The following is a 26544-nucleotide window of genomic DNA, read 5'->3' as shown; positions in this document are numbered from 1 at the left end:
ACCACCCTACTCCCATTTTGCTTGGTAAAAATAACTGGGTCAGAGAGAACCCTGCATGCTACTATCCCTGCAATGCACAGAGCAGCAGCACATGTGGAAGAACCATTTATCGTGTTCAAAATGCTAGTAGAGACCCACTGTAGAATAGAGGAATACTTAATGACATGGGAAAATGTTCACTGAGTACTAAGAGAAGCTGCATCCTTTATCTTGTGATCCCATTTTTATAAAGATTAAATAAGTTAATTTTAGGTATATGCATAGGAGAAAAGATGAGAAGGCTATTCACTGGGGTGGTAATGGTGATTATTTCTGGGTGATAGGACTGAGAGGGATTTTTTACTTCTTTCTCTGCAAATTTCTGTCTTCCTAATTTTTTCCCAATAAATAATGTATTTTTAACATAAGAAAACAAAGAATGAAGCTATTTTTAAAACACCAAAAATATATGCGTGGTTATAATTCAGAAGAGCTTTGTATTCTAGAGTATACGATAACATTTGTAAAATCTATAGTGTCGGGGTTTTTTCACAATGATCCTATATTGCTTTTGAAATGAGAAGAAATAATAGCACTTTTTAAAAAAATAAACAAGTAAGAGTGGTGGCAAACTTATAGAAATAGAGGATTGGAGGGGCATGGAAAGGAAGGTCTCTCTTCCTCTCTCCCTCTCTGCTGCCTCCCCTGTGTTAAAGCTGGGGTGAAGGTGGGGAGCCAGATGGGTCTGGTCCGCAGGGTCATTAGGGCTGGCCCTAAAGTTGCCTTGCCTACTGTCTCCCAGACCACCTGGAGGATGAGGTGGGAGCTGGGAATCCACGCAGGAACATTGGATGGTCTGGAAAACCGGAAAACAGATGCTGGGATTCTGGAGCTCGAGGGCTTTATGCTGGGAACTGCTATGGGGTCATTAAAGATCTAATGTCTTCCTCCCGGCCAGCCAGTCAGCCCTAAGGCACAGGTTCTCGTCTCCCCGTTTCACAGGTGAGGTAACAGAGGCTCAGAGAAGATGACCTGCCCAAGGGCAGGGCTAGGATTACAACTCATGTCATTGCCTTCCTTTTTTATCATGATAAATGTTACATATGTTTGTATGCATGTGATGTGGTAAGAAAGACATGAAACTTAATAGTTGTGACCTCTGGGGAAGTTTCTCTTTCCACTTTTTTAGTTTTTATATTGCTGTACTGTTTGTTTTCACAGCATCTGGCAACAAATATTTAGAGAGCGCCTACTCTGTGCCAGGCACTGGTCTATTCACTTGGGATAAGTCAGTGGATATATTAGATTGGGTTCCCAGAAGCAGATTCTGAGACGTGGATTCTGGTGCAAAGGGTTTACTTGGGAACTGATTTCAGGAAATGCAGACAGAGGAGTGAGGAAGTGAGACAGGGAAGGGAGGGAAGTCAACACAGGGTGTATTGGGGAGCAGGTTACTGCTGTGGGCGACCGGGCCTTAAATCCTGCTGGGGAACTTGGGGGATAGTGGCAAACACACCTCGGGTTGACTCATTTGAGGGCTGAGGAAGCTGGGGTAAATATCCACCCAGCACTCCTGCCCTACTGGTCTGCAGATGCGAACTGGAGCAGAGAACTCCCACAGGCCGAGCCCAGGGGGGCGCGCAGCACAAAGTCCCTGTGTCCCAGTTCATTGGCAGTGAGTGCCCAAGGGGATATGGGCTCAGCTCGGACGTGTCCACCACAGTGAACAAAACCCACCAAACTCGGCTTTTGCAGAATTTACATGGGGGGGATGTGATTGGACAATACCTATAATAAGTAAGAAAATGATATAGTCTGTTAGAAGGTGACATCTGCACTGAAATTAAAAGGAGAGCAGGGTAAGTAAGATGGGGAGTGGGGGTGCAATTTACAAACATTAATTTTATAAAAATCTATAAAAGGGAAAAATGCATTCTGTATAAAAAATGTAGCTACATGCATTTTGGAAAATGGAGGAAATTTTTCCACCTCTAATCCCATCACCCTAATATAACTATGGTTAGCATTTGGGTGTATTTTCTTTCCATCTTTTTTTCCTCCTCAGCATTAGTTTTCTTCAACACTTTAGGCAGAGTATCCATCTAATTTTGTACTCTGCTTTTTCACTTGCCATTTTAATGCAACTCTTTTAAGGCCTATGTGCTCCCCTCCTCCTGTGGTACCTGCAGGGGAGGCTGAAGCTGATCTTCTCCAGCTCCTCGTGAGAATAGGCAATCCTAGGAATTCCTCTCTCCATGGACTCCAGCTAGCCAAGGCCTGCCTGACAGCAAGGAGGAGAGGGGCCTGCTGAGAATTAGTTATTCATAATTAGTAATGCATGACATTACACATGTAACATATCTGGCACGTATTCGGTTTCCTTCCCTTGTGATGCTTCATTTGATGGAGGGTAGGTGACAGTGACCAGCCAGCACTGCCTGGAGCTTCCTCTCCCAGGCAGCTGTGGTTCCAGATGGGCTCTGACATCCTCAGCCCAGGAGGCCTGGTTCCAGGATGCTGTCTCCCCAGTCTCTGATCTGTCTCGATCAGTACTTATGTGACCCTACAAGACAGTCTCATCTCCAATTTCTCTCCTTTCAGAAGAGATTCTGTGGACTCCAAGTCTTCGGCTACCTCCTCTCCAAAAAGGCCATCGATGGAAAGGTAAGGAAAGCCACGGACTTCCCCGCAGAGATCCTGTTCAGCATGTGTCCCTTTCTCTACTTTAATGGAGGAAGCCCGAGGCGGGGGAAGGAAAGAGACCTCATACGGTATGTTGCCTCTGAATTCTAGGACCCACACAGTAAGACCAAGGACCCCACAATCACACCTGTGGCTCCTTCACTGGGGTGGCTCACCCATCACTGTTGCCCTATCACTGTCTGGGGAACATTCTCAAGGTCAAACTGAACCCAGTGAGGACAGACTTCCTGTGAGCCTATACCTGGAGTGGGATCTCTGGTTCTGGGCTGAAATGGTTAGGGTATCTATCCCTTAGTAGCATAAATCATCAAGTCATTCATTCATCATCAAATATTTATTGAGGGTCTACTATGTGCCAGGAACTGTTCTAGGTGACAAGCATTACAGTAGTGCCCCAAACCAAAAATCCCTGCAGCCATGAGGCCTATATTCTAATAGGGGAAGACAGCAAAGCATGTAAGTAAACTCTACAGAGGTTCAGGAGGTGACAAGTGCTATGGAAAACAATAGAGCAGAGTGAGGGGTATTGGGAAAAAATGGTCATCCGGGTAATCAGAAGAGCCCTCGTCAATGAGGTGACCTTTGAGCAAAAGTTGGAAAGAAATGAGGGAATTAGCCATGCTGACCTTGGGGTCATTCCAAACCAAGGAGCTAGGAGGTGGCCAGTGGGGCTGGAATGAATAAAGGAGGGGGGAATTGGACTTGAAACAGGAGCCACTGGAGGGTATTAAGTGCAAGAATTATATGACCAAATTTGTCAGGAACCCTCTGGACGCTGTGCCCAGAATGGATTATTGGGGCAGCAGACCAGCCAGGAGGCTCTTTAGAAAACTCAGGCAAGATATGTGGATGGCAGCAGTGGAGGTGGGGATAAGTGGTGGATTCCAGATATATTTTGAAGGGAGAGCTAACAGGATTTCCTAACAGATTGGATGTGGGGTATGAGAGAAAAAGAAGAGTCAAGGTAACTCCAAGACTTTTCACTCAAGCATGTGCAAGAATGGAGCTGCCATTAATTGGTAGGGGGAAGACTAAATCAGGCTGCGGCAGGAGAGCCAGAGTTCAGGTTCTGACATGTTGGATCTGAGGGGTGTACTCGTCATTAAGGTGGAGAAGTTAAATAAGCAGTTGGGTTATACCAGGCTGGAATTTAGAAAGAAAGTCTGAGCCAGAAATATAAATTTTAAAGTCATTAGTGGGTAGCTAGCATTTGAAGCTGGATGAAACCACCAAGGAGAGATTGTGGATAAAGGAGTAAGTGTGAATTGTGGCCCAAGAGGGAGGTCAGAGGTCGGTGCAGGGAAACAGGGCCAGGGAGAGCATGGCAGGCCAGGAAGTGGCTTACAGGTGGATCGAGGCAAATGATTGGGGTCCAGGGGCCATATTGCACGCTGGGGCAACCAGGTGGGAGAGTAAGGGTGTTGGCTATAGGTGAGTATGGCTGGGAGCTGCACAGCTATCTTAGGTCTAATATACCAGTAAGACTGCCACTGGAGAGAAAACAAGAGGCACAAAAATTAGGTTGTTTAATGCTTAATGAAGATTACAAAAGGTCTGAGGTGTTGTCGGGGCTGCTGTATTGTCCAATTCCAACATGGCAGCTGAGTGCCAGCTCCAGCTGACGAGTGGAGGCTGATTGTCAGAGTGCTGCTTGGAGAGGGCGTCTGAGGCTGCATCCTGCCTCTGAAGAAAAGAGTTCTGTGATCAGTTAGCAATGTCTGCCACAAGTGAGGCCTAGGCCTGGAGGGCCCAGCATCGTCCTGGTTCTAGACCAGTGGTTCTCAACAAAGGATCATTTAGAAATGTGTGGAGGCATTTTGGGGTGTTACTATGACTTGGGGGGTATCTTAGCTCAGGCTGCTATAACAAAATATCATGGACGGCCTGGCTTAAATAATAGACATTTATTTCTCACAGTTCTGAAGGTAGGAAAGTCCCAGATCAAGGTGCCAGCCGGTTCTTACAAGGACAATAATCCCATCCTGGGGCCTCACTGAAACCTAATTAACCCTGAAAGGCTTCACCTTCAAATACTGTCACATTGGTGGTTAGGGCTTCAACATGTGGACTGGGGAGGAACACAAATATTCAGTCTGCAGCAGGAGTAGGGGAGGAGCACTACTGCATTTAGTAGGCAAGGGTCAGAGACGGAAAATGTCCTGGACTGTGAAGGGCAGCCCTGCATAAAGGACTGACCTATCCCAAAATGAAACACTGACCACTAATCCAGTTCTGTGTTTGGTGCTGTAATGTAAACATACAACATTTGTGGAAGGATTTATACCTCCAGATTCCTCTCCTGACTTTGCCTATGGCCTTGAAGTCTCCTGGCTCCCTCTCATCATGCCCTCTTTTCCTGAAGGTCAGTCAAGCAGAATGTTTGTCCTTCCAGCAGTTGTGCCCCTTCCTGCTGGTTCAGTATTGGGGGTGGGCAACCCAAAGGGGCAGAAGCAAGTCTTGTAAATCTACTTTAGCCACTACCCAGACTGTTTCCTTCACTCTCTACCTCTCTATCTCATCTTTTCATTCATTCATTCGATGAACTCCTTTGTTGAACACCTCCTTGCAAACAACATCCTGCAGGAGTCAAGGGCATGTGTACATACTGGGTAAACAGTATACACCATGGCAAAATGGCGAGGACCTGCCCGTCTATAGAGGGTACCCTCTACCTAGCCCCAGCTGGTTGTCCCTTTATGGAAATGCAGGCCATGTCTTCTAGCTCTTTAAGGAAACCTAGATTTTCATACGAAACTCCCAATTTTAAACATTGGCCACATATTCATATTTTTCTAAGACACAGTAGGGCAAACAAAATGTATCTGTAGCCCTCCAGTTTGCAACCTCTAAGGCCAGGCAAAGATTTAAGTTTATGATCTCTGCTTTCACACAGCTAATCACTGGTGTAGAAGCAAACACCAAAATATGTTTTTCAAAGATATACCACACAATGGGAACACAGGAAGACTGTCTCCTTATGACTTGAGAAGTTACAGGAGATCTCATGGAAGAGAGAGTATTTGTGCTGAGAACTGACAGATATGAATAGGAGTTTGCCTGGTAGACAAGCTAAGAGAGAGCATCCTAGGCAGGGGACTGAACGGCACATATAAAGGTGTGGCAGTATGGGTGAGCTGGAGTGCCAGGGAGCAGATTACGAAGGACACCAATGTATCAGGAAGGAAGGTTGCATTTTTTTTTGGGGGGGGGGGGGGTCTTTTTTAAGAAGGTTGCACTTTATCAGCTGTCCTAGGCCCCCGCTGTGGGAATTGATTTGTTTTCGCCTAGAAGTTACGCGTACTTGGCGGTGCAGTAACTTAAATGTCCTCGAGGTGGCGCGCAGGAGCAGCGAGCCGGGCCTCCTGCTGCCTGAGCTCTGATCTGGACTGGGAGGATTTTCTAAGCGCTTAGTGGTATCAGACCACGGGATGGTGCTGGCGCTGGCACATCCGGGGAGAAGACGGGAGCTGTGATCAATCCAACTCCTCCACCCTCGCCAGTGATACCCTCTCTGCAATTTGACCCGGTTCCGAGTTCTATGCATGGAAAGCAAAATGAGCGTGGCTGCCCAAAAAAACACCTAGAAACCAATTTCAGCCAGCCAGCTCCTAGCCAAGAGGTGGGACCGGGGCTGGGAGTGCACTGCCAGGAAGGTGCGGAAAAAATGCAACAAGCAGTTTAGTTTTCCAGGAAGGGGTCTCTGGAAAACTCTGCCTTTTAGAGACACGGTGAGATGTGTTGAAAAGAATTTGAAAGGCAGGCAGACCTAGGTTTGTAGTCTGACTCTGCCATTTGCTAGTTGGATAACCTTGGACAAATCAGTTCTCTGAGCCTCAGTCTATTGATCTGTAAAGTAATTATGACCCCCTTTCAAGGTTATTGTGAGATTACTGTTCCCAACCCACATAAGTGCTCAATATGTGCACAATGCTTAGTTCATTAATACTCTCACTTAATGTGGTAATCTATATAAATTGCCTAATACTTCCTTATTAGAATTCTCTTAGGTGCTTCAATCCTCTCAACAACTCTGTGGGTACTACTGTTATCCCCATTTTACATGTGAGAAAACTGAGGCACTTAGAGGTGAAGGTACTTGCCCCAAGGTCACATAGCTAAAAAGTGGTGGTGTCAGGCTTTGAATCTGGGAGTTTGGCTCTGGAGCTTGGGTTCTTAATAAATATATCACTTCAGTGCAGGCATTCCCTAAATGACAATTACTGTTATTGTTGTTGTTTGCTATTATGCCTTCTTCCAAGCAGCATCCTCAGGCTCCCCAGTGGTTCCCCACTGCTGAGTCCTAGACATTGAGGATGTGGTGATGGGGCACACAAGCCAGCGAGGGGCAGCATCTGGAAGAATCTGGGGCTCCATCACAGCAGTAGAGATGGGCTGGCCCAGGTCGTAGCTGACACACGCTGGTTCAGAAAGAGATTCTTCTTTAAAGCCCAGGGAGTGGGGCCGCTGGCCTTCACAAGAGGACCTGTCCCCCACATAACTCAGCTGTGTCTAGACCCCCTGGGTGTATCTTTCAACTCTTTGTAGCCAGTTCCCTCAACTTATCCTACATTCATTCATCAACAAAGATTCATCAAGTACCTCCCTAGAGCACTGTTACAGGTGCTGGAAGACCGATGAACCAGCCAATAGAGTCCCTCTACTGTGGAACCTGTAATCTGGAGATGGAGACAATGTTTATAAACACATAAACAAGTTAATAATAGACTTGGATAAGTGCTATGAATGCTAGAAATTAGGTCATGTGCTGCTGGGGTGGTCAGGGAAGGCCTCCCTGAGGAGGTGATATTTGAGCCGTGGCCTGAGTGGTGGAAAGAACGAGTCATAGGAAAATCTGGAGGAGGGAGAGCCGTCCAGGAGGAGAGGCCAGCTGTGCAAAGGCACTGTGGTGGGCGGACAGGTGTGTTTAAGGAACAGAAAGCAGCAGGGCAGTGGGGGCTTCAGTGAACAGTGAGTACAGCGTAGCATGAGATCAGGTGAGAGGGGAGGTAGAGGCCAGGTGTGGAGGGGCTGGAAGGCCACAGTGAGGAGTTTGACTTCATGCTGAAAATAACTGGAAGCTGTTAGAGGGTCAGAAGCTGGGAAGTGATGGGATCAGCTGTGAGTTTTTGAAAGCCCTTCCACTCCCACCAAGCTGCTGTGTGGCTGATAGATTGTAGGGGGAAGCAAGAGGATGCTGGGAGACCAGATTCGGGGGTCTTATGGTGGTGCAGGGGAGAGCCCAGTGGCTGGGACCAAGGGTTGGATGCAGGGAGATTGATTTTGGCAGCAGGCAGCCTCTAGACTCCAGTTTATACCCTTCCCAGCTGTCCCTCGCCCACACCTTTGCCTCCCGCTGAAATCTGACTCCAGGAGAGAGCTGGTTGGATCACAGCTCCTCCATCCCTGTGCCCCGCTGCCAGGCCACCCAGTTGTCAGGCAGGGTTGGGTAGAGTCCAGGGTAAGTTAGTCTAGAACAGTAAGGTTCAAATGGCATTAAAAACAAACAAACAAACAAAAGCTAGGAATCCTTTTGGATAAAAGTTTTGGAAATTCAAAACATGAACTTTATACGAGCAGAGCCTTCCCTCCCCAGCCCACCCCACTCCTATGGCAAAACTGACATACCTCTGAGGAACCTCAAGGCTCGAGAGCACACAAAAACCCAAGGATATCTGTGGTGACAGAAGGGATCCAAGGTCAGGCCAAGCAGCAAGGACCGGGGACGAGAAGGTCGCCAGCAGAACTCACACTGAAGAGTGCTCAGCGGGATGTTGGATGGGATTCTCTCGTAACCCCAGATGTTTAATGCTGGGAAGCCTGGGCAGCTCAGTCAGCCTCACTCTTAGACACAGCACCCTGGGCCTGACTTTTCAGAAGCCCAACATCACCTTCCTGAAGATGATCTGTAGTGCATCTGTAGCTCCAGAGCTGCCTGGTGCAGCTGCCCCTGCTGTGAGGTATATACGCCAGGAAGTACCCCGGTGACAATGTGAATGGCGCCCCCTGCAGGAAGGAAACGCAGCTGTCCTTTGGGACCTTCCACAAGGGTTCAGTGTGGTAAGACCCTGGAGGAGGGGACCCTGATTTCTTCAACTCTGATGAGTCAATTTTTCCTAGGAGGCATGAGGGCTAGCTAACGGATCCTGATGGGTTACTGAACGAGAAGACTGGGCAGAGCCAAGAGATGAAGGCTGAGACATCTTGACTGCCTGGCTCCCACCCCAAGGGTAGTGCACAAACTTCTCTGAAGGGAGGGAGTTGTGCAACTATCACTCCATCTTCTCATCTGTAAAATGGAGCCAGTAACTTGTGACTCTGAGGCTTATGGAGAGGAATAAATAGCAAAAGGCAGTGATGGGGTCTGGCCCGGTGGCTCAGGCGGTTAGAGCTCTGTGCTCCTAACTCCGAAGGCTGCCGGTTCGATTCCCACATGGGTCAGTGGGCTCTCAACCACAAGGTTGCCAGTTCAATTTCTCGAGTCCCAGAAGGGATGGTGGGCAGCACCCCCTGCAACTAAAATTGAACATGACCCCTTGAGCTGAGCTGCCTCCTGGATGACTCAATTGGTTGGAGCACGGGCTCTCAACCACAAGGTTGCCAGTTCAATTCCTCGAGTCCCAGAAGGGATGGTGGGGAGCGCCCCCTGCAACTAAGATTGAACACGGCAACTCGAGCTGAGCTGCCGCTGAGCTCCCAGATGGCTCAGTTGGTTGGAGTGCGTCCTCTCAACCACAAAGTTGCCGGTTTCAACTCCCCCAAGGGGTGGTGGGCTGTAACTAGAGGTGCCCCCTGCAACTAGAAACGGCAGCTGGACCTGGAGCTGAGCTGCGCCCTCCACAACTAAGATTGAAAGGACAACAACTTGACTTGGAAAAAAGTCCTGGAAGTACACACTGTTCCCCAATAAAGTCCTGAAGAAAAAAAAAAAAAAGGCAGTGATGGTAGCTTTTGTTATTACCATCCTTAACAAGCCCAAGAGTCTGGCCAGATCCTTTCTCTCCAGCTCCCTCACCCTCACCCTCCAGCGGCCCTGAGCCCCTCAACGTTACTCATGCAAACGTGGACTTTCACTCTTCCTTGCATTTCTGCCAAGAATGTATTTTCCCTTCCACTCCTCTAGTGGCCAACCCTACTCCCCATCTCTTGCTGAATTTCTTGGACCGAAATTACACTGCAGTGTGATCCGTTTGACCTTCTTTGAGTCATGTGGTAAGGTCTGGTGTCACGGTGCTGATTTTCATGGGCCACCATGGGATGCTGGGGGATACCTCTCATTGCGTCATACAGCACCCTCTTCACGAGGACCGAAAAGGGAACAAGAAGCTGTTGGAGTCTGAGCCTTGGCTTGGTTTTTTGGCTGTATGTATCAGTACTTCATTTTTTTTGCTTTTTGTTTTCAACTTTTTATTGTGGTAAAATATATGTAATAAAATTTGCCGAGTTAACCTTTCTTTTTAGCATGAGGGAAAAAGAGATATTTTATCATTTTCAAATGGATTAAAATTTACCACATACATAAAACTAAACATAATGATTAGTTATCATTACCTAGTTCAGGTTTTCTTGCTACTTTCATTCATTGAACTTACTATATAGATTTTTTTTTTATTGTGGTAAAATATACGTAACATAAAATTTACCCATTTTAACCATTTTTAAGTGTACAGTTCAGTGGTAGTAAGTATATTCACATTATTATGCAACCATCACCACCATCCATCTCCAGAACCCTTCCGTCTTCCCAAACTGAAACTCTGTACCTGTTAATCACTAACTTCCAGTTTCCTCTCCTTCAACTCCTGGAAACCACTATTTGACTTTCTAGTTCTATGAATCAGACTACTCTAGGTCTCTCATACAAGTCAAATGATACGACATTTGCCCTTTTGTATCTGGCTTATTTCACTTATAATGGCTTCTAAGTTCATCTATGTTGTAGCATGTTTCAGAATTTTACTCCCTTTTATGGCTGAATAATATTCCATTGTACGTGTCCACCACATTTTGTTTATCCAGTCACCTATCAATGGACACTTGGGTTGCTTCCACCTTTTGCTGGCAGCTCCTTGAGAACAGGAAGACAGGAAGCCTGTCTGAGCCCTCAGCATGGAGTTGCCTCTCATAATTGTCAAATGTTAAAGAAAAAAAGTGTTTCTCATGATAAAAGTAGATATATTCTTCATAGAAGATTAAGAAAATATGTATAAGCAAAAGAAGAAAATGACAATCTGCTGTAATCCCATCTCAGATAGATAATTGTTATTAACATGCTGTTATGGTCTGAATGTTTGTGCCTCCCCTCCCCAAATTCATAGGTTGAAGCCCCAACTCCCAATGTGACTGTATGTGGAGGTAGGGCCTTTATGGAGGTAATTAAGGTTAAGTGAGGTCATAAGGGGGGGCTGGATCCAATAGGAGAAGGGTCCTTAAAAGGAGAGACACCTGAGCGCTCACTCGCTCGCGCTCTATGTAAGGATACAGTGAGAAGGTGGGCATCTCAGGCCAGGAAGGAGAACTCTCACCAGAAACGAAACTGACCAGCACCTTGACCTTGGACTTCCCGGTTTCCGGAACTGTGAGAAATCAATACCGTTGTTTAAGGCACCCAATCTAGTATTTGATGACGGCAATCCAGGCAGACCAAGACACACAGTTATCCCTCCAATCATCTGTGCTTATATATACATATATGTTTGTTTGTTTGTTAGTTTGTTTGTCTTTTTAAAGCCAAAACCAAAATGGGATCATTCGTAGGCAGTATATCGTAGGAATTAGAGCATAAGCATTGTTGGAATGAGACAGACCTGAGTTCAAATCTCAGCACTGTAACTCCTTATAGGTTTGTGTCCTCATCTGCAAATGGGGATGATAACAGTATTTACCTCCTAGGACTGCTGTGAAGATTAAATTAGAAAATGCTCCTACAGAGCCTGGCACAGTGGCTGGCACTGTGGTAAAGCCAGCTCTCTGAAATGGTGGGACATTCAGTATTTGCTAGACTGTCAGCTCCTTGACGGAGGAAAGTTTTCTGACTTGTCTGCTTTATCCTTTGCTCTTTGCACAGTACCTGGAGAATGGGTGCCTGATAAATATTTATTGAATGAGTGAATTAATGGTGCAATGAGAGCATAAAGAGAGAGCAGCCAGCACAGTGCCTATTGGATCAGAGTGGAGTCTTCGGCTTTGTTACACTGTTCTGTAACCAGTAGGGCACAGGGGTTGGTTAAGAGCGTGGATACCGGAGTTCAACTGCCTGGGTTTTAATTCTGGTTCTCCTAGTTTCCAGATGTGTGACATGAATCAAATTATTTAAAATGCATCTATCTCTAAAATGCGCTTTAAAATGCGGTGCTAAAATGGAAGTAGGAATAGTACACCAACCTCATGGGGTCGTTAATGAGGATTAAATGAGATGATCCATACCACGTGCCTAAAATAGCACCTCTACCTCACAGGGTTGTCGTGTGAATTAAAGGAGATCATCTCTAAAAACATCTAGAATGTTGCTCAATAAATGCTTTGTTTGCTCCATGTCAAAATGTTGGTTACCGATTGTCATCCTCAGATCAAACAGCAGCAAATCGAAAGCGGAGACGCCCAAAACACCCAGCAGCCCCACGAGCCCCACCTTTGCCCCGTCCGTCTGCCTCCTGGCGCCCTGCTATCTCACAGGGGACTCCGTCCGGGACAAGTGTGTGGAGATGCTCTCAGCAGCCTTGAAGGTGGATGGTGAGAGGGCCTGGGCCAGGGAGGGAAGGGCTTCCCAAGGGCCGATGAGATGGCGTCTTTCTCGATGCCATGGAAGTAGTACAGGACGCTCCAGTCCCTGGTACAAGCAGGCTTCACTGCCAAGGTCATGTCTGGCTGATTCCTGTGTTCCCCAAATTTCTTTTAGACGACTACAAGGACTATGGGGTCAACTGTGACAAGATGGCATCAGAAATTGAAGATCATATCCTTGAGCTGTGCCGGGGTTGTGGGTGCCTGTGGGTGTCCAGCAGCAGGTCCTCCAAATTCAGGGGACCCAGGACAGTGAGGAGGGAGGGGAAGGCCTCCGGGGACAGCCGCTGCCCTGCCCCAGAATCAGAGTTCTTAATTCTAGCTAACACTTAAGTCTTGCACTTGTCAGCCTCATGTAGGCTGTTTATGAGCAGTACCTCATTCAATGAGCAGTCCACGAGGTAGTTTCCCCTCATTAATCCCATTTTACAGGTAAAGTAACTGAGGCTCAGGGAGGTTAAGTCATTTGCCAAAGCCCACACAGTGAATAGTAATGGCATAGTTGGGATTTGAACCCAGAAAGTGTGATGCCAGATCCTGATGGCTCAACTGCTGTGCCAGACAGACTGTGTCATAGTGTGTCTAGGTTCTGACGTCAAGTAGTTGGGTAGATAGGGAGGACAGCATATCTCATGCTGAGCCTTTTCCCCTCTTCCAGCCTCTGGAGATAACAGCTCCCATTGTTTTACTCCCTAGCATGTACCAGGCACTGTAACGGGCAGTCGACACTTCCTACCTTTGTTAATTCTCACAATCTCTGTAAGGCAAGGGCTGTTGTTCCCACTTCACAGATGAAGAAACTGAGGCTCAGGAACTACTGGGTGTCAGAACTGGACTGCAAACCTTGGTCTTTTGATTCCATGTCCTGAGTTATTTATACACCCCATTCTCCCACTATCTGAAAGCAGCCTTGTGAAGACAGAGAAGGTGACCACCTGTGTGATATGGGCCCATTGCACCAAAAGATTTTTGTCTTGGGGAAGACAATCCCTCAGCACTGTGTCCCCCTGAGTGAGTGCTAGAATTTCTTTTACTGGAAACAAAGCTTTGCATGTCAAAGAGCTGTAGAGGAAGGGGAACAGAATCCCCAGGAAAGAGGGGGTCAGAGTGTCACACGGAGGTGTGAGTGACTCTTTGGCTCTACCTAGGGAGCTCAGCTGGGGTTGGGGAGTGGCAGGAGCCAATCTGTAGACAATAAACTTACCTGCTTCCATCTCCTGCGCGGCCCACCCTGATATCCTCCGGCACATTTTCTGGGATTTTCTCTCCATCATCATTTAATTATTAACCAGCATATCTTGAGCTATCCAGCACCTCACCAAGTACATTTTCACAACTTCTAATTAATTCGGAACAAAAAGCACAAGCTTCATCTTTGTTTTCTCTGGGACACTCATCCCTCCAAGCTGGTCCCTTCCACCTTCGAGCCCAGTTGGAAACAAAGGTGAATGATCCACGACATTTTCCCACTCCCGGCCTTTCCTCTTCGTTTTCTTCCTCCACTGAGTGTCCCTCTTCTGAAGGAGAGAAAGTCAGAGCTGCATCAATCCTTTAGCTTTGTTCTTAGGTGATGGAAGGTCAGGGGAGGATAGGTTTGGGGGCTTGAACTCTCTGTGTTCTAACAAAGCTCTATCCTCTTTGGAGTGACATGGCAGCCAGGGATGCTAGCATGTGCTCCTCTGAGTGGTCAGTGACCCCCTGCTCTGTGCTGCACCTCACCCTCCCCTATGACCTCGGGAAATGGAGACAGAGTGGGGAAGAGGCTGATGAAGTACTGCCAGCCCTCCCATCCCCCCAGAGATCAAGCAGACACACACCTTCAGGAATCCCAAACACAGATTTTTAAACAAACGTTTTGGCTTTCAAATGCATATTATGGCATATTTCTTTTTACATTTTTATTGCACAAACAACATTAAAACCACAGTAACAGAAAGAAAAAAAAAAACTACTACCTTCCCTCCCACCACTTCTAACAAGTCAGCTGTTTCCATTTTTCCACATTCCCGGCAGTCTCTTTCTTGTATATGGCTTTCCCCAGCAAAGGCTTTGTCTTCCTGATTCTGCTTGGCTTGGGAAACCAAGAAAATGTGGCTGTGTTCCCTGAGCTCCTCCAGGGATGCAGAAGGGGGAGTGGGGGTGGGAGGCCTGTCTGGGATGCAGCATCTGGACAGAGAACTCACTGTGGTCCGTGGCCAGGGGTGACTTCCTGCTGGGTGAGTGTAGAGTGCATTACCGTTAGTGGGGGGGGCTCTGGCTTCCAGCCTGTCTCTGCCGGGAATTTGCCCTGTGACCTTGAGCAAGGGCCCGCACCCTTTCTAAGCCTCAGCTTCCTCATCTATTAATGAGAGACAGAAGTCTGATCAGCAGTTCCCAAAGTAGCTTCCAGGGGAGGGTCATAGGTGTTACTAGAGAAAAGGATGTATCACCAGAGAAGTGGGAGCACCAGAATAAACAAAAGTCAGCGATTTCTTTATTGCAGTACTTCTTAGAGTCTTAAACATGTGCCTCCTAATCTTGTTTTCCTCTGCCAGCTGGATTCAACCTCCGGGTTACTACAGGTGCTCTTCATCAGTATCATCTTAACAGCCCCTAACTGTTGAGCGCCTGATGTGTCCCAGACACCACGCGAGTGCATCATGCAGCTTAGCTCACTGAATCCTCATAACAGCCCCTGTATTTTATAAAGAAGGAAACTGAGGCACAAAGAGGTCATGTGACTCACCTGAGGTCACACAAGAGGCTCAGACAAACCTGGGGTCCATGACACCACAGTGCTATGACCTGATCTCACCGTGGAGGCTGTTTCCTGTCCCTGATATGTGGCTGACCCCAAATATCCAAGAGAGATCCATACTTAGGGAGTCAGAGGTCACAAAAGTGCCGACCCCTGTATAGGTCCAAGGACAGGAAGAGAAGGCCCTGGGGCCCCTTGGGCTTCAGGGAGAGGCTCCCCATCCTGTGCCCCTCCATAAGTGGCTGGCTGGCCCTTGACTATGTCACATATCTACCAGGAGCTCAAGAGCACAGACATGAAGTATCGGAACCGCGTGCGCAGCCGAATCAGCAACCTCAAGGACCCCAGGAACCCCGGCCTGCGGCGGAACGTGCTCAGTGGGGCCATCTCTGCCGGGCTCATTGCCAAGATGACAGCAGAGGTGAGGGCGAGGGCCGGGACCTCTGTATGGTGGGGTGGGAGGCATTGGCTTGTGACTCCGTGAAGATGAGCCAGGGGGCTCTTGCAGCCAGACCTCAGACTCTCCGTCCCTCAAGGCTTCTGGACCCTCAGGATAGTGAACACAGCTAATACGTACTAAGCACTGTGCTAAGTGCTTTAGGTGCAGTGGCTAGTTCTGTCTTCACACCAACTGAGGAAGAGATGTTTATTATCCCCATTGTACAGATGAGGAGGCTCGGAGGAGTTAACTAATTTGGCCATACACACAGCTAGAAAATGTTGAAGCCAGGAGGCAAGCTGTCTGGCGTCAGAGCACCTGCTCTTCACTGCTTTGTTATCTGCCTCCCTTTTCTGCCCTGTGCAGTCCTGTGTCCCATTACTCAGCTCTGGGCCCAAGTCAGAACAGGAGTCCCTGTCTCCATGGAGACAGTCACAATGGGGAGGGAGACATGCTTACAGATATGTATAAAGCAGAGGTGGGAAGTGTCATGGTAGAGCCATGATGGAAACTTATAGGAAGGAAGGATTGACCCCGCTTGAAGGGGGCAGTTAGGGAAGGAAAACGAAATGAGCCTGTCTGAGGAAGTATAGTGTAGTGGTTAGAAGCTTGGGGGCTGTGCCAGACTGCTTGAATTTGAATTCTGCCTCTGCTACTTAACTGTGTGATCTTAGACAAGCTACTTAACCTCTCTGTGCCTCAGTTTTTTCATCTGTAAAATGGAAATAACAACAGATATCTCATGAAAAATTGAATGAGTTTCATATATGTGAAGTGTTTAGAAGGTTAATACATGAAAAGTCTTCCCCAGGATTAGCATAAGATAGGCCCATTCACCAACCATTTCATGTAATCCTCAGCATAATGCTATGAAAGAGGAAATGCTGTCCCCATTTTATGGGTGAGAAAACTGAGACCACACACAACTTGTAAGTTACAGATGAGAATTTGAACTGAGAGCTGTTTATTTCAGAGTACATCTTGGAAAGACGTTTTGTACACACTCAGCAGCTCTTTACTGCCAGGGCTAACAGAGGGATTCCTCACAAGCACCTGGAGATGGCACTGCTAAAGGAAGTGGCCCAGAGGAGAGGAGGGAAAAGGCGTGACATCCTGGAGTCTGTGTGTACCTCAGGGTGTCGGGTATCCTCTGAAACTGTCTGGCAAGAGTGTGCCTCTGGGCGTTTGTGGTGTGTGTATGTGTATGATGTGTGTGGTATATGTTTGGTGTTTAGTGTAAGCGTGTGACTTGTGTGTGTATTTAGTGTATGTGTGCGTGGTGTGTGTGGTTAGAGTATGTGTGGTATATGTAGGTGTGGGATGTGTGGTGTGTATGTACGTTCTTCTGAGCGGAGGCTTCACTGGTTTCCTCAAATACTCAAAATAAGACAGATAAAATCCTTGGCTTTAGGATAAAATGGGGAACTTGGCACAGGTGGACCAGGGTTATTTTGCTGCTTAATTAAAACATCTGACCTTTTCCAGCAAATAGCAGTATATACCTAGAGTTACAAATTTCAAGTTGGCTTTCCAGTGTCTTCTCTTTCCCTGCAAGGTGCAGCCGTGACTGTATGGAAACTCAGACTTGTGAGTGTTTCTCTCTGTCCCTCACTATGTGGCTCTGGGACCCGTGTGTGTGTGTGTGTGTGTGTGTGTGTGTGTGTGTGTGTTAGCAGAAGACCTGTCTTACAAGCAAGTCCAGAGCCATGTTGAGAAACCAGGCCTGGGAGAACCAAGAGCAAGGTGTAGACACAGGGTTGATCGAAACCCAGCAAAGTCCCTGCAGGTGGAGGTCTGGATCAGGACAAAGACAGGCCCCAGAAGTCCCATCAAAGCAACTGGCCATGCCAGATAGGTGTGTGAAGTCAAGCCCCAACCCAAAGACTGTTCACTGGAACAGGGCAAGAGAATGGGTTGGTCACCCCAGGTCCAAAACGAGGCTGACGAGACCAAGGGGAGCAAGCCAGGAGTGTAGCAGGCCCTCCCCAGGGCCAGCCAGGGCCAGCCGCCGAGGACCCCACTGCCGGCAACCCAGGCAACAGATGCCAAGGAGATCCTCGTCCTGGGGTCGTCTTTGCCCCATGCAGGAAGCTTCTGTAAGAAATATAGGACCATTTTTGCTGCACTAAGAAAAATAACAGCTTGGGGTGGGGCCTCCTGCTGTGCTGTGACTCAGAGGACAGGAAGTTGCTGTCAGGCAAAGCCCGAGGCAGTGGAAGCCCTTGTGGATGGGTGTCCCCATTTGCATCTCTGTAGCTCCCCTAACTCCCTTTTAGTGTCTCTTTCCTTGTCCACCTGATGCCCTCACTCTTCCTTCTCCCTGTTCCTCTCTATCAAAGAATGGAGTAGATTCTGAGATATTCATTAGAGCTGCTGAGCGGACATGTTGTCAGCTCCACACACAGAGGGGTTTTGTCTGCTGTTCACCCAGCACTGAGACCAGTGCCTGGCACACCATAAGCGCTCCAAGAAGATTTATTGAACTCACATTTAGGGCCCTTCTCTAACTTTGCATACAATGTGAGCAATGCCATCCCATACCTTTATTTTCCTCATTTCCTACCGTATTTTCTATGTCACGGTACTTACTCCATGTGCCTTTGATGCTGACACCTTTTAAATGAGTCAGGGCAGAGACAGGCAAGTGGATTGCTGGGTAAATGGATTTTTGTCTGTGCTCTGTTTCTTAGGTGGCACCCACGACTCTCTTCCCATAATCTGACCCCAGCCATGTCTCTCACACGCCTCTCCCTGAACCCACTCCAAATACTGTCTCCAAACATGTTCTTCTGTCCTCTGATCTTTGACTTCCACCATTCTCTTGGTGCAGAGTGTGCCATCCCCCTTGGGACGTCCTGCTCATCTTTCAAGACTGGTGAAGGTGTCAGCTTCTTTAATGAGCTTCACCTGTCCCCACGCAGTTTGCGCCCACACTCGGGGGATTTCCCTGTACTTTGTATAGCTTTGCTTTGGGACTTCAAACTCTACCTTGCAATCGTTTATAAATGCTTGGCTACTCCCCCAGATTACCATTACCTGCGGACAGGAACCAAATCTTCTCTGAATGCTGAGGGCCTCGAGTCAGTGGTGTGCTGGAGCCAGCAGCTCCTACCGGCTCTCGAGAGACGATTATGTGTAGCTGGTCCCAACTCTGCCTTCAGTTACACCACGTTAGGAGCTTGAAATTGGCTATGGTGGAAGTATTTACACCATGGAAATAGGTAAATGCTACAAAATCAGCCAACCCTACAGCCAAAGCCAGTTTACCAGCAAACTAATGCAGTTAAAGACATTCAGTAAATTGACATCCAATAGATTCTGAATGAACGAACGCATTATGCTCTGGAAAATCTCCCCAAATTAAAGTCAGCCGCTCTTTGCTTATATGGCCTTGGGTTGACTCGTTTTTCTATATACCCCCGCCTTGGGTTAGGACCTAGTCCTTAAATTTAGCACAGTAGGATTTAAACATTCGTGAGTACCAGGATAATTTGTGGACACTAGTAAAAATGGATATGCCTGGGCCTGCCCTTCAAGTTTTGGATTCATAGGAATCTGTATTTCCTCAACAAACCCAAGTGGTTATAATACAGTGGTCAGCATTACATTTAGTGGTCACTAAAATCATTTGACCTTTGTGCCAACTCTGTTCTCCATGGTTTAAGGTGTCAGGATAGACAGCAACAATGAAAATGCTTTAGCCAGTAGCAAATCCTCATTTTAACGTTAGTTTCTGCCATCCTCCTCCCTCCACACCAACCTTAACTAGAGCTCGCTCCAGTGTGAGCGTCCCGTCTCTGCTCTCCTCTGGCAGAGGTTGAAGAGGAGTCAAATGGCCAGGGAGATGATTCACGGGGAGGGCCTACATCATGCAGACACTGAATGTCTGTGGTGAGTTGACACAAGTCCACTCTGTTCTGTAGGAACTTACGGAAAAAGAGGTTCTGTGATGCACTCACAGCTGAGCAGTTAGTTGTGGGAACCCAGGAGCTTCAGGTCCCGCGTGCTGGGCACAGCAGCAGCAAGTTATAGTGAGACCAAGGTTCCTACAAGGCAGAATGGGCTGGGTGGTGATCACAGCTTGGACCAGCCCTGGGTCAAGTCCAGAACGGAAGCATAAGGGGGACGTCATAGATCATAGGTCAGTGGTCAAGTGAGCTCAGGCAGGAAGGGTGAGGCAGGACCTAAGGTCCTGACAGGCAGGGCGAGCACTAGATCCGAGGACCTGGTCCTTGAATTTAACACAGTAAATTAAGAGTGGTGATCCTCCTTGGGCAGAAGCTGTTTGCCTTCTGCTTTCCTATACACGCCTTTCTGCGCTTGGCCCAGCCAGAGTCCCTCCAAGTTTGTTCTTCCGCCCAAAGCCAGAATGGGGACTCTTTGGGTATAGCCTTTTCCCAACGGGGGCAGGCCCAGGAGTCCAGGCCTCCCTCCAGCTTCTTGTACTCAGTCCATCATGTTCCCCTCTCCTCTGTTCAAGCTTTCTAGAAACTAGGTGTGGGGCAGGGCCCCTGTGACTCCCCAGCCCTGAAAGGCAGACTTGTTTCTCTGCAGGAAATGGCCAGTGACGAGCTGCGGGAACTGAGGAATGCCATGACCCAGGAGGCTATCCGTGAGCACCAGATGGCCAAGACAGGCGGCACCACCACTGACCTCTTCCAGTGCAGCAAATGCAAGAAGAAGAACTGTACCTATAACCAGGTATGGTGGAGGAGGCTACAGGGGCAGAGAGGTGGAGACCCAGAGAGAGAGGGAGAGAGCTCAGGGAAGATCCAGAGGGGGGGAGGGCTGCAGACAGAAGGACAAGTCTTAGTCACCAGTATGATGCACCTGTGGCTTCCAGAAAATGCTCCTCTGCATCTACAAGCACCCAAAATTGTGTTTGTGAGGCTTGGCCAGCACGTTCTGGCTGGCTCTGAAGCAAGCATAAGAGGAATCAGGCTTACAGGGCACAGAACGGTAGAGACACAGCTGGTTGGAAAGGTATGTAGCAATATAAAACTCAGCTCCCTCATGTGACACACAGGGAAACTGAGGCCCAGACAGGAAACAAGCTTTGCAGCTTTGCCCAAGATGGCAAAGATGATCAGGGCAGAGGTAGGAATCAGTCCAGACCCAGACCTTTCTGCCTGCAATACAGGCAGCGTCGTGTGTCAAGCCTAAGGGAGTTAGCCCCGAGTCCTAAGGGTGAAGCCCACTGCCCAGTGTGGGGTGACACAGAAAGCCGTGAAGGCCCCTTTTCTGGAAGACTTAAAACCAGAGAACCATGTCCTGTTTCTGGGTCATACATATTATGCCCTTGGGGCACCCACATTCTTGGATTCTAATTGGCACCTAGTCTTTCTAGAACTCTATTCATTCCTCCATCTGTTCGGCAAGAAAGATTTCTCAAGAGCACCCTGCTGGTGGGATCTGTGGCATCAGCAACAGTCAGCCTAGCCAGTAGGAGTTGTCCCTCGGACAATTCCCATTCAGGAATTTGGAGATGTTTGTGTAAACTCCTGCTCTCCTCCAAGCACATTTCCACGTGGAAGAATGTGCTTCCTGTACCTCGCCTCCCACCAGAAGAAATTTGCCCATTAGCAAAGTTTTCTCTGCACGGGGCAACCCCAGTGTTATCCTTCCTCAGGTGTCCTTGCTCTTCAGTGAAAAGGCTGTGCTAAGCTGTGTCCTCCTGGCTCACTCATTAGCCAAGGGACTACCTCCCACGCCACAGACTCGCAGCTGACATCATTCCTAGCTGCGTGTCAGCAGAGTAACAACATGCTGTATGTTATGGCCATCCAGGATTGGCTGTAGAAAATTAGAACAGCAATTGTTAAATCTGGAAATGCCAGGGACTTGCTGTGCGAAACCCAGTTCCTGCACCTGAATGGTTTGGTTAAGGGGATGAGAAACTAGAAAACATAACATTAAATAGTCCCAATGATCTTCAAAACTCGTCTCCTCTCTGGGCCTCAATTCTTCCCTGTAAAATAAGGTGATCTCTAAGGATGCTTCCAGCTCATGCAAGTTCTGATCACCGAGGCACATCCAATAGGGTGTGTTCAGAGGTAAGTCAGGGACCACTTCCTGTCGGAGATGAGACTTGAGGAAAGAGAAGAGAGATCAGTTCAGAAGGATCAACGAAAAAGAAAGGGCAAAAGCCAGGCTGAGCCGGTGAGATACTGAAGTGAGCTGATAGACCTGCAAGAGGAAAGGAAAATACATATTATGGGGTTCTCAGTGATAAGGGAATTGCCAAAGTGGGGTGGGAATAACAGTGCCAAGCTCTGGGATCGGGACCTACTCAGACAGACAGTGGGAGCTATGGCAGTCCTAAAGCAGGGGAGTGACTTCTTCATGAGCGGTCCTCTCTCAGGTGCAGACACGCAGCGCTGATGAGCCCATGACTACCTTTGTCTTGTGCAACGAATGCGGCAATCGCTGGAAGGTCTGTATGTCTGTGTCTTTCTCCCTCCCCTGTCATCCACAGATCCTATCCCACAGGAGTAGTGTGCCCACAACCAAGAAGGGGCCTCTTACATGGGGTGGGAGGCGGGGGTGGGGGTGGAAAAGGGGCTTACCAGCCCGTGCAGAGGGGTCTGCAGAGTTGGAGATCATGGCAGGTCGTGGTCGGTGAGGCAGGGGGAGAGTACACGTGCATGTTTTCGTTCTGGAAGGCACCCAGCTGGTGGGAATAGCAGCCTACATTTTATCAGAGGAGGGCAAGTCAGTCATTTGAGCACAGATGGATTCAGTCGTTCCCCCTCCCCCAGATCCACAGAGGGGAGGAAAACAATAGCACTTTGCATTTGGACCCCACCTCTTTGGAAAATGCTTTCCCAGATGGTATTTCCTTTGAACCTGGCCACAGCCAGGGATGAGGAAGTCTGAGCCCTGTCAGAGGGGCCTCCCCCTGCAGGGCTCCCAGGTCATTCTCCCCTCTCAAGGCAGCTCTGGAAAAGCTTCCAATACCCGAGGCTGTAAGCTGGGTTGCCCCAGTTCCTGCAAAGGCAGAGGTTTGGTTTTGAGGCATAAGAGCCAAGCAAAGCCTCCTCCCAGACTGTTCCTTCCTGCCACGGCTTCTTCTGAAAGAACTCAGTGTGGTCATGTGATTCATGTCAGTTTCCAGTACCATCTGCCTTGCATGCGCACTGGGTGATGTCTGGGCCACCAGGCAGGCAGCAGGTACTCCCAGTGTTCTAAGGTACTTCGCAGGGAGCCCAAGACTCAGCGTGGGACTGGGAGTCGGGATCCCCGGTTTCAGGTCTCCGCTCTACACTACTGGCCGGGGGATCCTGAGCATGTCACTCACCTCCCTGAGCAAAAGGGTGACAATAATGCCTTTCTTCCATAGTTGATGTGAAGGTTATTACATATGCCACACACTTTATGAGAAACGTTCCTTTTTAGTACTGTACTTTCAAAAAAGGAAACTGAGCTACCAAAATACTTAATGAGCATCAAGTCACACAGTTGGGAGCACTGAAACATAATGCTCCAAATTCCTGATCGATTTTGTTTCTACAGCTTTACTGAGGACCTTGATAGCCCTGGGGCCTCATTAGAACTGCCATATTTTTAAAGGTAAAAGTCAGACGAGTATGCATTTTTCCTTCATTCATCTTTTGAGCACTTAGGGATGGCGCCAGTACAGAGTAGTATAGAGTATGGCTTCAGCAGCAGGTTCAAATCCTAGCTTTATCACTTACAAAGTGACTTAGCTAAGTGACCTGAACTCTCTAGGCCTGGATTTCCTCATCTATGAAATGGGGGTATTACTATGTAGCCCACAGAGCTGTTTTAAGGATTAGGGAAGGTAATACACATAAAGCATTAATTGACATGGTCTCTAGCTCATATAGTATCTTCGTCAAATTGAAAAAAGGTGTCCCTGCCTCTAGGTAGACACAGCCTTGCACCAGGGTACAGAGCAGAGCTTGGCAAACAGAGCAGGGGCTGAGTTTCAGCCCCAATTTGTCCCTTTGGCCAGGCTCTCTTGTGCAGTGAACAACCTGTACAACCATCCATAAAAGCCCTGAAGTACATATGTTTCTGCTACATAGAAACCATTATTATTCTGAGTTTGTCACCCACCTATGGGAGCTTGGGCAAGTCCCTTAACCTCTCCACATTGCTTCTTTACCTTTGACACAGCGCCTCCTAGGGTGATAGGATGAAATGAGTTAATGCATGTTAATAGAGCCTAGCCTAGAATAAGTGCTCAATAAACGGTAGCCTCATCGTTACTACTGGGAAAAGGACATTCCGCCTGTTCCAAACCCAACTCTTCCTCCCTCATTCCTATTAGTTGGAGAGGCAGGGCCCACTAGAGGTGGCAGCTACATGGCTTCTGACATTTTCAGGTAGCGTCCAATGCCACGTGGAAGTCCTAAAGTCCACTCAGGTGATTAGTAATAATCCCAGGGATAGCTTGACTATGAATTGAGAGCTCACCACATGTCTGATATCAAATTTCCATTCATTCAGTACCCAATAGCCTTCGTGCATTGGCTGGCATTGTTACCCTATTTTACAGATGAATGGTTTGTTCAAAGTCACAAGCTAATAATGGCAGAGCTAGGATTTGGAGTCTGGTCTGTGTGGCTCTAGACCCTGCTTTCTTTTTCATGTCCGCTCCCCCTGTCCCTAGCCTCCTTGGGTGACACAGGGAAAGCTCTAAAATGTTGTTGCCTTTTTGGTTTTGTAGTTCTGCTGATAGAACTGCCAGCCAGGATTTCAGTGAACAAGGTGAAGAAGAACAAAGAGAAAGCACTAAGCCGTCATAACTGGAGAAAAAATAAAAATTAAAATGAAGAAAAATGCTGAGCTCTGAATGGGGTATTAGGGAGCAGAGGGGAGAATTCTTTTGCAAATTAATTATCAGTTGTTAATAATGATTGGCTAATGGGGGAAGCCTAATTGGGATACGATGCTAAGAGTCCGTGTTGACAAACCTCTTGTAGAAACTCAGAGACTTCAGAGCCTCATAGCTGAGGTGTCATATCTTTGACAGTGACAGACCTTTGCTTTGAGTCCCTTCCCTCACATCCGAACCTCTCAGCCTTTTCTGAATTGAAAAATAACAGACTCACGCAACTCGTACCCCACCCCACCCCAGAGTCACATGTGCAGAAGTTGGCACACGGTTTGGCTTACGCAGATATGACTTCCATGCCGGGTGGAAAGACTTCTTCCCTATTCCTCATCTCCTTCCAAACTCTCTGCTATTCCCTGTTCATAGCTGGCTTTGGGAGTCTCCAGACCTGGTCCCTCTGGCAGAGAACAGACTGTCTTAAGCCGAGGCTTTCTGGGTGAAGGGTACAGTGGTGCCACTCAGTTCTGTGGACCCTGGGAGGTGCTGAGCCTCAGATCCTGCCCAGGCACTGGCAATGTGTTCTTCACAGCTCCATCTGTGGCCTGAGCTTCTGAGGAAGTCTGCAGGGCAAGGGGCCTTCTCGTGCTTCTCCCATGACTGTATCGGTTTGCTTTTTAAGCTGATAGGAACTTTAGACCAAGCTGGAACCGTTTGGAAAAGCCTCGGGAGCAGTCCTGGTGGGCCCACCCTGATCTCAGTCTCTGACTGCTCCTGACCTTCTGGCGGCTCCAGACTGAGCTCCTGGACTCTGTTTCCTAAAATGACTGACATACGAGGACTGACAATTAAGTTCGTGAACTTGTTGCACTGATGTTGCTAACCTTTTTTGATATCAGAGGGATTATTCGTTATGAATTTGTACCAACTGGACAAACGGTTAACCAAGTTTACTATTTGGAAGTGCTGAAAAGGCTGCATGAAAATGTTAGACGACCTGAACTTTTCACCAACAATTCATGGCTCTTGCATCACAAAAATGCACCAGCTCACACGACACTGTCTGTGAGGGAGTTTTTAGCCAGTAAACAAATAACTGTATTGGAACACCCTCCCTGCTCACCTGACCTGGCCCCCAGTGACTTCTTTCTTTACCTGAAGATAAAGGAAATATTGAAAGGAAGACATTTTGATGACATTCAGGACATCAAGGGTAATACGACGACAGCTCTGATGGCCATTCCAGAAAAAGAGTTCCAAAATAGCTTTGAAGCGTGGACTAGGTGCTGGCGTCGGTGCATAGCTTCCCAAGGGGAGTACTTCGAAGGTGACCATAGTGATATTCAGCAATGAGGTATGTAGCACTTCCTCTAGGATGAGTTCGCGAACTTAACTGTCAGACCTCGTACAGGAGCCTGTGAGCTCCTGGGAGCCTACACAAATCACTTAACCTCTCTGAGCCATTTCCTGTAAAAATGGGAGTGGTACTAGTGCCTACCTCATAGGGTGACTGTGCAGAGGCCACTGGGTCTCCGTCTGCCTTGGTTCACGCTTAGAGCAGCTGTTCGGGGTAACTTTAGCCCAAGTTCCTTATATGCCCTGGACATCATCCACTCTGAATTGGATATTGCTTTCCCGCTTCCACCCGCCAAGTGCCTCCTCCTGTAGATGAAGCCAATGAATAAACTGTGTACAGAAATCTGCCACCATCTTCAGCTTTTCAACAGTCAGATTTGGGGTGGGTCTTTTGGAAGGATTGAAAATCCTCTCACAGACGATACAACACATATAGCCCATAAATGGCAGAACCAAGACTGAAACCCAGGTCTTCTGCTTCCTGTCATTGTGCTTGGTGGAATGAGAGATCCAGGGCCATACACGGTGCTCGGCCCCTACCTTCCCAGAATCCTCAGCCCGCAGGGAAAGAAACCACAGGCACACACTTCCACAGCAGACAAGATGTGATACATGCCTGAGGTATGAATATTGCCCACAGAAGTGTGCCCGGATGTTGCTTAGATACCCAGGAGCTTCTTAAACTTGAATATGGGTGGGAATCCTGGGGGTGGGGGCGGGTCTTAAAATGCACATTCTGACTCAGTGGGTCTC

The 26544-nt window shown here is 48.0% G+C and overlaps 1 protein-coding gene across 2 annotated transcripts in view; it reads left to right on the top strand.

Annotated features, from left to right (window-relative positions):
• Positions 1–24449, top strand: part of TCEA3 (transcription elongation factor A3) — a 33802-nt gene extending 9353 nt beyond the window's left edge. Inside the window, exons 5-11 of one of the 2 annotated variants that reach the window (XM_033113634.1) lie at positions 2581–2643; positions 12248–12411; positions 12578–12634; positions 15466–15620; positions 20193–20339; positions 22000–22071; positions 24331–24449. In XM_033113634.1, coding sequence (XP_032969525.1) covers positions 2581–2643; positions 12248–12411; positions 12578–12634; positions 15466–15620; positions 20193–20339; positions 22000–22071; positions 24331–24339 — 667 coding nt within the window. In that variant the 3' untranslated portion in view covers positions 24340–24449. The remainder of the gene's footprint in view (positions 1–2580; positions 2644–12247; positions 12412–12577; positions 12635–15465; positions 15621–20192; positions 20340–21999; positions 22072–24330) is intronic. The other variant, XM_033113635.1, reaches the window with a different exon arrangement.
• Positions 24450–26544: the final 2095 nt, after the last annotated feature.

Source organism: Rhinolophus ferrumequinum, chromosome 9 (genome assembly GCF_004115265.2).
Source record: "Rhinolophus ferrumequinum isolate MPI-CBG mRhiFer1 chromosome 9, mRhiFer1_v1.p, whole genome shotgun sequence".
In the NCBI taxonomy this organism is placed as follows: Eukaryota; Metazoa; Chordata; class Mammalia; order Chiroptera; family Rhinolophidae; genus Rhinolophus; species Rhinolophus ferrumequinum.
The sequence above is the reverse complement of the archived record's forward strand: the minus strand, read 5'-3'. Positions and strand labels throughout refer to the sequence as shown.